The 12,200-nt window shown below is 39.7% G+C and overlaps 1 protein-coding gene across 1 annotated transcript in view; it reads left to right on the forward strand.

Moving 5' to 3' along the window:
- Positions 1-685: 685 nt before the first annotated feature.
- Positions 686-12,200, forward strand: part of LOC150086644 (synaptogyrin-2-like) — a 44,501-nt gene continuing 32,986 nt past the window's right edge. Inside the window, exon 1 of the mRNA XM_090372215.1 lies at positions 686-785. Coding sequence (XP_090228341.1) covers positions 693-785 — 93 coding nt within the window. The 5' untranslated portion in view covers positions 686-692. The remainder of the gene's footprint in view (positions 786-12,200) is intronic.

The following is a 12,200-nucleotide window of genomic DNA, read 5'->3' on the forward strand; positions in this document are numbered from 1 at the left end:
CCATGTATAATTACACATTTTTATTTCCACAAAGGGAAACAGGGAGCCATTCCCCTTAGGACAGTGATGCCATGGCCGATGGCTAAATCTGGCCGTGCACGCCACATATTTGTTGCAACATCTGTATAAAACCTGGTATTTGTATATTATGCCCATATTTGTTTATGCGCCAGTAAATCCACAACAACAACGCAGCGTATTTGTTGTCCCGTGCTGGCTCGAACCAGCAAAATGTAAAACCCTTCAAGTTACTAAGAGAAATGCATTTTAGCTTCCTACTTAAAAATAAAGAATTGCCGAATTTATGACAAGGGAAGGGGGAGGGAAGTTACTGTTATTTTTATTTACTGCGTGGTTTCTTTAATTATATATATTATTTTTTTTTTTCGGAGAGGAAGGATTGCTATGTGCTGTTTTTTTTTTTTTTTTTTTTCTTTAATGAATTCTGAGGGATTATGCTAATTACATTCTACTGGTCTATTTTTCTGAAATTTTCAACACATTCTTCGTTTATTTATTTGCTTGTGCTTTGGTTTTCCCTGCGTGATTTGGCAGTTTGCTTGTTTTGTTATTTATATATTTTTAAAAAGGAACACGGTGAAGGTAGTTTGAATACACTCTTGTTAAACCCAGTAACAGCAGCGTGGGTTGAGTGTATCAGTCAGTTGTAGTGGTGATTAACGTTTGTAAAGATGAATGTTTATGGAGAACCACAGGCTGGAACACCATTTGATTTCATCTCTTATTTAAAGAAACCTCAAGTCATATTACGAATATTGTGCTGGGTAAGGGAATAGTATAAGTTATGAATTATATCTGTTTGAACTTTTTTTTTTTTGTTTTTCTGTCTTCTCTAAACCTTATACGAGAAAAGTTTGTGCAATACATTTGAGTCATTCCCGAAGGTCTAACATATACGTCGCATCGCTGTTATACATTTTAATTGCGGGTTGCCATTATAAAATATATAAATGCTATATCATTTTTTTGCACTTTAGACATCTGTTGAAGTATAAGATAGTTCAGCTGTTGTGTGGAAAATTTTGATAATTAAATTGAAATGTAATAAACAGTGTCATACTCTGCTTTGGTGCGGGTATGATGCTCCATAGAAGCCCATGCAAAAATGCTGTTTTATCTTCTTTGGGTCTTCGTTGTTCAGTCAAGAAAATGTTTTTACCTTAGCGGCTTTTAATTACCGTTTCAAAAAGATACACTGTAAATACAGTACAGAGTGACTCATGGTTATAACGCAACTCCTAATACTGTATAATGAATGCATGAGTAATCTTAAATCGGGTTTCTCACTCAATTAGCAACTTGATATTTTCAGGTTTTATCCTTATACGCGTTTTAAGGTTTCGTTCGTAGAAATAAATTTCATAATTGGGTGGTTGAGCAATCTTTTGTGTTACTATACAAAATTAGCTGGTATATTTGTCGTGATACTAACTATGCCTTTTACTGTCATAATATTTGTTTGAGAACGAATAATTCTCGAGAATAATATTTTTCAGAAATTCCTCTGAATAGTATATGTTTACGTATTTGTGTGAATATTTACTTTAGTTAATAATAAAAAAAAAGTATATTATTAGTAAAATACAGCATCTAGCTTTTATTAAAACTATTTGTTTAATGTATCTCTAAACATTAAAAAAGGTTTTCCTCATAGTGATATTAACTCAAGACAATGGGAGAAGAGGGTGGGTCAATTACGTCACTACAAATGTGCAGGTAAATAATTAGATTGTCTTCCATTGAAAGACAGCTGCTTCCATAATGTTGACCAACCTCGTGCACATGCTTCATTCTGTAATACATGACCACGCATGGCATCATTTGATGTTCCAGTGTAATGTCAGCTGATGAGGGGACCCGATATAGAAACTATATCGGGTCCCTTCATCAGCTGACATTACAATTATTGTTTGTAAATAGTTTAGTATTTTATAAATATTTGTACAGTTTTTAAATATTTTAGTTATGCTCTTTTGGATGCTAGCTTGGGGGGAGACAAAGACGAACAGATTAACAGTAGCCACTGGCAGAGGTGAAAGAGATTCTTGCACTGCTTCTATTGGAATGAGCAGAAGCCTGAAAAACAAGATGCAGGATATTTCAGAGACTGCCGGGAGTTATTGCGGTACAAGTAAACACATGGGTTGTGTTAGGGTAGCTAAGAATAGAAATAGGTGCATGTATACTTGCGTGTACACCAATGCTAGGAGTTTAGTAAATAAATTTGATGAATTTGAGGTATTGCTCAAAACATCAGAGGCAGATTTTGTTGAGATATCGGAGACGTAGTGTCATACAGATATAAGGAATGCAGAACTGGAATTTGGGGAGTACAATGTCTACAGAAAGGATAGACTAGATAGGAAGGGAGGAGGGGTTATGCTATTAGTTAAGAAATACATAAAATCCAAGGAAGTGAAGCCAGTGGACATCGCTGGACAGTGCAGTGACGAGTCAGTTTGGTGTGGCATAAGCATTGGGAGATCAAAATTGAGAGTAGGAGTGTGCTATAGGCCTAATGACGAGTATAATAAGATACTGTACAGGGAAATAGTGGGCCAGTAAATCAGAGAGTCTTATAATGGGAGATTTTAATTTCCCAGATATTGACTGGAATTTGGGGGCTGGTCACTCACACACTAGCAAGGCCTTTATGGATTTATTGGATGATTGTTTTCTACATCAGCATGTTCAGGAGCCAACTAGAGGGAAGAATACTCTTGATTTGATTATCGGCAGTGATTCTTCATGCATTAAGAATCTGCAGATAAATGAACCACTAGGTGGCAGTGATCACAGTGTGCTGAAGTGGGATTTACTCAAAGAGGTAACTACCATTAGGGGTAAAGGGAAGGGTTATTGCTTTTGTAAAGGCGACTACGATGGACTGAGACAGTATTTAAATTCTATACAGTGGGACCAACTGATGATGTTACCAACAGCAAATGCAAAATGGGAAGCATTCAAAGAACTTATCTTGGAAGCTACAAGGCTATACATACCAGCTAAGTAATATTGTTCAAGGTTTAGGCCAAAATGGATGTCAGATGAACTGATGAGGCATATGGCAGAGAAGAAACATACATGGGATACATACAAATTAACACATGACACAAGCCTATGATAGATACAAGTTGATCTGTAACCTAGTTACAAAGGAGGTTAGGCAGGCGAAGGCAGATTACGAGAAATCTTTGGCAAGGGATGCAAAGAAAAACAGCAAAGAGTTCTTTACTTATGTAAAGTCTAGAAGGAAGGGGATGAATCAGATTGGTCCACTTGATATCGATGGGTCAACTGTTGATGATCCTGCTCAGGTAGCTAACAAACTAAATGAATATTTTGCATCGACATTCACACATGAGGAGTTATTTAGCGAGGGGAAAGCCAGAGGTGTATTCAACTCTAGCAGTAAGCTACAGAATCTTGTAATAACTGAGGAAAGTGGAGGAGAAATTGTTGCAGATAAACACAAGAAAGGCACCCGGTGTGGATGGGATCTATCCAGTTATATTAAAGGAAGCAGCAAAGGAAGTAAGCAAACCCTTAGCCATAATTATGAGAGCTTCCTTGGACTCAGGGGAGGTACCCACAGACTGGAGATGTGTAAATGTCACCCCAATTCACAAAGGAGGATCAAAGGCTGACACAAGTAATTATAGACCTGTGAGTTTAACTTCTGTTCCAGGAAAATTAATGAAGGCACTGGTTAAAGAAGCACTGCAGGATCATCTAGACAAGACCTCAGCTATAGCTCGGACACAGCATGGTTTTGTTAACGGGAAGTCTTGCCTAACAAATTTGATTGGATACTATGATGCAGTCACAAAGGAACTGGATGCAGGGAATAACTTTGATATTATATACTTGGATCTTAGAAAGGCTTTTGATACTGTTGCACATGGAAGACTGCTGCACAAATTGGAGCAGTGTGGCATTGGAGGCAAATTGCTGCTGTGGATAAAGGGGTGGCTGAGGGGGAGAAGACAGAGAGTGGTAATCAATGGACACTGCTCGTCGTGGACTAATGTTATTAGTGGAGTCTCTCAGGGCTCAGTGTTGGGTCCATTATTGTTTTCTGTATTCATAAATGATATTGATGAGGGTATATCAAGCTTAATGTCGAAGTTTGCATACGATACAAAGGTAGGTAGGGTTGTCAAGGACACTACTGACACTATGCTGCTGCAACAGGATCTGGAAAGGTTGAGCAAATGGGCTGAGAGGTGGCAAATGAAGTTTAACATTGACAAATGTAAAATACTACACATGGGAAACAGCAACCCCAGAGCAACATATCAACTCTGTGGTACTACACTGACAGTGGTAGAGAATGAAAGGGACCTGGGGGTGGTTGTGCAGGCAAATATGAAGTTCTCTGAGCAGTGCAGATGGGGTGCAAGAGTAGCTCATGGTGTATTGTCAATGATACATATGAATTTTTCTAGCAGGGATAAGGAGGTGATTATTCCCTTGTATAAGGCAATGGTCAGGCCACACCTAGAGTACTGTATACAGGTTTGGAGGCCTCATTTCAAGAAGGATGTAGAGCTGCTGAAACGAGTACAGAGAAGGGCAACAAGATTAGTGAATGGAACAAAGGGGTGCTCTTATGAAGAAAGGCTTAAGTTTTGCAAATTACAGTGTCTGGAGACTAGGCACCAGCGAGGTGATCTGATAGAGGTGTATAAAGCCTTGAATGGTTTGAGCATGCTCAATGCTGATGGGATTCTTCCTCTCGTTCAGAATAATCACCTGAGAGGGCATAAATTGAAATTGAGGAAAGACAGATGCAGGATAGACATGCGGAAATTTGCCTTTAGCCAGCGGGTGGTTGGTTGGTGGAACAGACTTCCATCCCTTGTCATGGAAGTTGATAGCCTAAATAAGTTTAAGGCTCAGCTGGACAGATATTTTGAACGAACAGAGGGGTGAAGTGGAAGTGGTGTTTTTTTTTTTTTTTTGGCTGATGCTGCATAAGCTTGCTTTCTTGCATCAAATGCCTCTACTAATGCTAATGTTCCAGTGTAATGTCAGCTGATGAAGGGACCCAATATAGAAACTATATCGGGTCCCTTCATCAGGTGACATTACAATTATTGTTTGTAAATAGTTTAGTATTTTATAAATATTTGTACAGTTTTTAAATATTTTAGTCCTGCTCTTTTGGATGCAACAATGTTCCTCATGCATTATTGAACCCGAAGCAAAAGGCCTTTTCCTTAGTGACCCATGTAAAAGCAGGTAAATAATTACATAGTGACATTCATTCCACCTTGAGAATGTCGCGTGGTGGGAGTTTGGAGTAGCCAATGGGGGAAGATGGATGCGAGTCACGTGGTACTAGTAGGCTGGGCAATCATGTCACTACAAATGCACAGGTAAATAATTACGTAGGTCATTTCTTGATTGATATTGATCATAGTGGCATAGTTTTTGGGTAAGATGCCACCTGTGGTTTCCCCACATCTGTGCCATCAGTACTCTTGTGATGAATATAAAAGCCAGAAAAGTGTTGTGTTGCTTGTATAGTTTAGTGCTGGGTTCTGTTTGTGCTGGCTTGCACGGCCCCTAGTGGGACTCCATGTTGCCCACTGCCGCCACCACCACCACTGGGAGATGAGTCAGGCTCTCCATCAGGAGTTGCCTGAGCTTCCTGAAGGACAACAAAAGAAAAAAAAAAAATGAGGGAGCGAGAAAACTGAAGGATGCGAGTAAAAAGGGCGAGGAAGAACATTGGTCTGTGTCAACAGGTATGTCTTTTATATAGAAAAGATTTGACTTAAGGCGCCTCCGTAGCCAGGTGGGAAGGAGCAGCAGTGCGTAGCACACGCTTCTTGATTAAACCGGGGTTCGAGCCCATCACCACCAAATACGGAGGATGCGGAAAGGTCAGGGAATGACCACCGCATATCCCCGGAGCAATATGGCCTTAGTTGCTAATGCTCCTAAAAACCAAATAACAAACAAACAGATTTGACTTACTCCGTCATACCTCTACATTTTTACGTAGAAAAGTGTGCATGGGGTTGGTGAGCAGGGAACGAAGCCCCCTAGTAAACATTAAAAAAATTTCCCGCTACGTTTTCAATATTTTTTTTTATTTTATTTTATTATTATTATTATTATTAATTTACTAGGGTTTTGGCTAAGCAGTGAACAGTTTTTTTTTTTTTAAAGATACTCCACTTCATAATAAACAAAAATAAAACAGAAGGAATTGGAACTTTTTATAAAGCTGATGTATTGTGAAAACTTGAAGATTAGTAAACTTAAGGACTTGATGGTTTTTCTGTGTATTTAATAGGTAGCAGAATTTCAACTGCCATTAGTGATGTAAAGGTCTGAATACTTGATGGAAACAAATTTTGGTATATGAGAAAATGCTGTAAGTCTCATTGTAAATAATTACAATTTGATTATGGTACCTTGTAATTTAAATTCACTGGGCTGTCAGATGCTGTATTGGTGAGGTGCCAGAAAGTACCAAAACAGCTGAAAGTATCATGACAGTAAGGATAATCCATGAATTCTCCATATTGTACTAGCAATAAGTAGCACTTCTCCCCAAAAAAGAGAAGTAGTATACACTGGTGTCCAAAGAAAGTGCATTACCTAGGAATTTCACATTTCTAACCCTTTTTTGCAATGGTGTGTTACGTTAATGACTAGCATCACAAATAAAAATATAAACAAATGATATTTATTAATAGTTAAGGCAAAGCTAACTAATGGCCTCCGTAGCCAAGTGGTCAGGAGGGGGAGTGCAGTAGCACATGTCCTTTGAGTAAACCAGGGTTCAAGCCTCTGACTGCTAAATACGGTCGCTCTGCCAACCCACACTGGACCAGCATAGCAGATTATGGTCCATTTCCCTCAACATGAATTGTTGAGGAGGTTTCCATCCCAGTGGGTTGATAATGGCTGCAGTTTAAGTAATATTTCACAGGTGCTCTCAAAATATTCCAAAATAAGTATTTGCAACCTTTTGTTTTGTAGAGACGGGATACACTTAAACAAAGGTGGTGCAAACGTTTTTGCCAGTATTATTGAGGATACCTTAAAGGTTCGAGGAAATTGCTAGTTAGGGGGGTTGTGGGTAATACTGACACGTGTTTATCTGATAATATTGGTCAAAGTAACTCTTGCACGTAGCTCAAGAGTTCTTATCTGTTATCCCAACTGGACATGTTATCTAGATGTCCTGGGGGCAGAAACGTTTCAGGTGAGCGGGTAGCTAATGCCAGGGAAGAGAGCCTAAAAAACTTCAAGGGTTGTGTTAGGGTGGTTAAATATACAAGAAGAGTAAGTCTTAATTGTTTATATAGTAATGTTAGAAGTGTCGTCAATGAAATGAGCGAATTCGAACTGCTGGTTAAAACAAGTAACGTGGACATAATAGGGCTTACTGAGACGTGGTGCCACCTGGAAATTTGGGATGATGAGTTTCAGTATGGCTTGTATAATATATTTAGGAAGGATAGGGTAGATAGAAGGGGTGGTGGAGTAATGCTTCTTATCAGAAGCAGCCTGAGTGTGATGATAGCTTTCCCGGATTCAGACGTTTCACATGCTAGTATAGAATCTGTATGGTGTGAGATAGTTGGAAACAAAGGTATAATGCGAGTAGGAGTAATCTACAGACCAAATGATTATGACGAAAGCCTCTACGTGCAAATGGAATGGGCAAGTAAGCATCAATGTCTTATTATGGGTGATTTCAATTTGCCTCTAATTGATTGGAGTAAATGGGAAGGAAACTCGACAAGGGGAACAAAATTTTTAAATCAACTAGATGACTGTTAATTGTATCAACATATCAGGGAAAGTACTAGAGAAAAGAATATCCTAGACCTCATCATCACCCATGAATCAGATGACATAACAGGTCTGAAAGTAGAGGAACCAGTAGCAGGAAGTGATCACGGAGTTCTACTGTGGATGATGATGAGAGAAGTAGCAGCAATAAAAGGCAAAGGAATGGGTTTTAATTTCAGAAAAGGAAATTATGATTCCTTAAGGTACTACATGGCCTCTATTAACTGGGTAGATATCGCACAGAGAACGAATAAAAATGAACTGTGGTATGCTTTTAAAACATTAATCACAGATGCCTTGAATGTGTATTTACCATTAAAAAAAATACTTAACGAGGAAGGTTCCAAGTTGGATGAATAGTGAAGTTGCCACATTACTTGAGCAGAAAAAGGTGGCACGGAAAGGTTACAGAGCAATAAAAAGTACTGAAGCCTATAACAGCTACAAGATGATCTGTAATAGAGCCACAGTAAAGGTTCGACAGGCAAAGGCAGTTTATGAGAAATCACTAGCAAACAGAGCAAAGAGGGGGGGGATAAGGAATTCTTCACATATATAAATGCCAAGAGGAGCAGGACAAACCAGATCGGACCTTTATGCAAGGGAAAGGGGATAGTATTAAATACACCAGCTGCCATTGCAGATGAACTCAACAGTTATTTTGCATCGATATTTACAAATGAAAAACCTTTTGTGGCAATGGGAAATTGTGGGAGCGAAGTTGAAAGATATGTAATTAATGATATTGAAATTTTGTAAGATTATTTAATGAAAAAATTTCTGGAGTTGATAGAATATACCCTATAATTGAGTGGTCAGGAGCGGGAGTGCAGTAGAACATGCTCTTTGAGTAGAACGGGGTTCAAGCCCCTGACTGCTGAATACGGTCGATCTGCCAACCTGCACCAGACCAGCGTGGCAGATTATGGTCCATTTTCCCTCAGCATGAATTGTTGAGGAGGCTTCCATCGTGCAGTGGGTTGATAATGGCTGCACTTTACCTTTTACCTTACCCTATAATCTTAAGGGAGGTGGCAAGTGAGTGCATTGAACCATTGAGGCTAATTATATGAGCATCACTAGACTCTGGGGAGATTCCCTTGGATTGGAAAAGTGCCAATGTATCTCCCATACATAAGGGTGGCTCTAAGAGTGAAGTGGGAAATTATCAACCTGTCAGTCTGACTTCAGTGGTAGGAAAACTCATGGAGGCAATGATCAAAGGTGGAATTCAGGATCATTTGGATCGAATTGAAATTCTCAAGGATACTCAGCATGGTTTTGTAAAGGGAAAATCATGTTTTACGAATCTGGTTCGCTATTTTGAAAGGATCAATCAAGAGCTGGAAAAAATTTCAACATTGTTCATTTAGATTTCAGCAAAGCTTTTGACTCAGTCCAACATGAGCCGTTGCTTTATAAGCTGGAAAGGTTGCAATCACTTGGAAAATCCTTAGATAGATAGCAGGATGGCTTCAGGGCAGGAGGCAGAGGGTCGTGATAAATGGCTATTCCTCAGATTGGGTTTATGTAAGCACACCATTGAGGCATTGACAAGGTCAATTTCTGAAGATAATCAACTGATAATTCGTAATTGCAAACATGAATTGTGGCTTCCTGAACTTCGTGAAGGGTCTTTGGTTTCTTTCTGGCAACTGCAGATTGCACACGATGCCAACAGTTCTCTATAAGATTCAGGTCCGGGCGGTTTCCTGGCCAGCTAAGAGTTGTAATGGGCTGTTCTTCCAACCATTTTTTTCACCTGTAACAAAGGTAAACACATCATTAGCATTAGTACAGGCATTTGATGCAAGAAAGCAAGCTTATGCAGCATCAGCCAAAAAAAAAAAAAAAAAAAAACCCACTTCCATTTCACCCCTCTGTTCGTTCAAAATACCTGTCCAGCTGAGCCTTAAACTTATTTAGGCTATCAACCTCCACGACAAGGGATGGAAGTCTGTTCCACCAACCAACACCCGCTGGCTAAAGGCAAATTTCCGCACGTCTATCCTACATCTGTCTTTCCTCAATTTGAATTTATGCCCTCTCAGGTGATTATTCTGAGCTAGAGGAAGAATCCCATCAGCATTGAGCATGTTCAAACAATTCAAGGCTTTATACACCTCTCAGATCACCTCGCTGGTGCCTAGTCTCCAGACACTGTAATTTGCAAAACTTAAGCCTTTCTTCGTAAGAGCACCCCTTTGTTCCATTCACTAATCTTGTTGCCCTTCTCTGTACTCGTTCCAGCAGCTCTACACCCTTCTTGAAATGAGGCCTCCAGACCTGTATACAGTACTCTAGGTGTGGCCTGACCATTGCCTTATACAAGGGAATAATCACCTCCTTATCCCTTCTGGAAAAATTCCTGTATATCATTGACAATACTCCATGAGCTACTCTTGCAGCCCGTCTGCACTGCTCAGAGAACTTCATATCCGCCTGCACAACCACCCCCAAGTCCCTTTCATTCTCTACCACTGTCAGTGTAGTACCACAGAGTTGATACGTTGCTCTGGGGTTGCTGTTTCCCATGTGTAGTACCTTACATTTGTCAATGTTAAACTTCATTTGCCACCTCTCAGCCCATCTGCTCAACCTTTCCAGATTCTGTTGCAGCAGCATAGTGTCAGTAGTGTCCTTGACAACCCTGCCAACCTTTGTATCGTCTGCAAACTTGGACATTAAGCTTGATATACCATCATCAATATCATTTATAAATACAGAAAACAATAATGGACCCAACACTGAGCCCTGAGGGACTCCACTAATAACATTAGTCCACGATGAGCAGTGTCCATTGATTACCACTCTCTGTCTTCTCCCCCTCAACCACCCCTTTATCCATAGCAGCAATTTGCCTCCAATGTCACACTGCTCCAATTTGTGTAGCAGTCTTCCATGTGCAACAGTATCAAAAGCCTTTCTAAGATCCAAGTATATAATATCAAAGTTATTCCCTGCATCCAGTTCTTTTGTGACTGCATCATAGTATCCTGTCAAGTTGGTCAGGCAAGACTTCCCCTTAACAAAACCATGCTGTGTCTGAGCTATAACTGAAGTCTTGTCTAAATGATCCTGCAGTGCTTCTTTAACCAGTGCCTCCATTAATTTTCCTGGAACAGAAGTTAAGCTCACAGGTCTATAATTACTTGTGTCAGCCTTTGATCCTCCTTTGTGAATTGGGGTCACATTTGCACATTTCCAGTCTATGGGTACCTCCCCTGAGTCCAAGGAAGCTCTCATAATTATGCCTAATGGTTTGCTTACTTCCTTTGCTGCCTCCTTTAATATAACTGGATAGATCCCATCCACCCTGGGTGCCTTTCTTGTGTTTATCTTCAACAATTTCTCCTCCACTTTACTCCCAGTTATTTCAAGATTCTGTAGCTTACTGCTAGAGTTGAATACACCTCTGGCATTCCCCTCGCTGAATGACTCCTCATGTGTGAATGTCGATGTAAAATATTCATTTAGTTTGTTAGCTACCTGAGCAGGATCATCAACAGTTGACCCATAGATATCAAGTGGACCAATCTGATTGATCCCCTTCCTTCTAGAGTTTACATAAGTAAAGAACTCTTTGCTGTTTTTCTTTGCATCCCATGCCAAAGATTTCTCGTAATCTGCCTTTGCCTGCCTAACCTCCTTTGTAACTTGGTTACAGATCAACTTGTATCTATCATAGGCTTTTTTGTCACGTGTTAATTTGTATATATCCCATGCATTTTTCTTCTCTGCCATAAGTCTCATTAGTTCATCTGACATCCATTTAGGCCTAAACCTTGAATGATATTTCTTAGTTGGTATGTAAAGCCTAGTAGTTTCCAAGATAAGTTCTTTGAATGCTTCCCATTTTGCATTTGCTGTTGGTAACATCATCAGTTGGTCCCACTGTATAGAATTTAAATACTGTCTCAGTCCATCGTAGTCGCCTTTACGGAAGCAATAACCCTTACCTTTACCCCTAATGGTAGTTACCTCTTTGAGTAAATCCCACTTCAGCACACTGTGATCACTGCCACCTAGTGGTTCATTTATCTGCAGATTCTTAATGCATGAGGAATCACTGCTGATAATCAAATCAAGAGTATTACTCCCTCTAGTTGCCTCCCGAACATGCTGATGTAGAAAACAATCATCCAATAAATCCACAAAAGCCCTGCTAGTGTGTGAGTGACCAGCCCCCAAATTCCAGTCAATATCTGGGAAATTAAAATCTCCCATTATAAGACTTTCTGATTTACTGGCCCACTCTATTTCCCTGTACAGTTTCTTATTATACTCATAAGAGTCATTAGGCCTATAGCACACTCCTACTCTCAATTTTGATCTCCCAATGCTTATGTCACACCAAACTG

Source organism: Mastigoproctus giganteus, chromosome 4 (assembly GCF_048544385.1).
Source record: "Mastigoproctus giganteus isolate SK-2022 chromosome 4, ASM4854438v1, whole genome shotgun sequence".
In the NCBI taxonomy this organism is placed as follows: Eukaryota; Metazoa; Arthropoda; class Arachnida; order Uropygi; family Thelyphonidae; genus Mastigoproctus; species Mastigoproctus giganteus.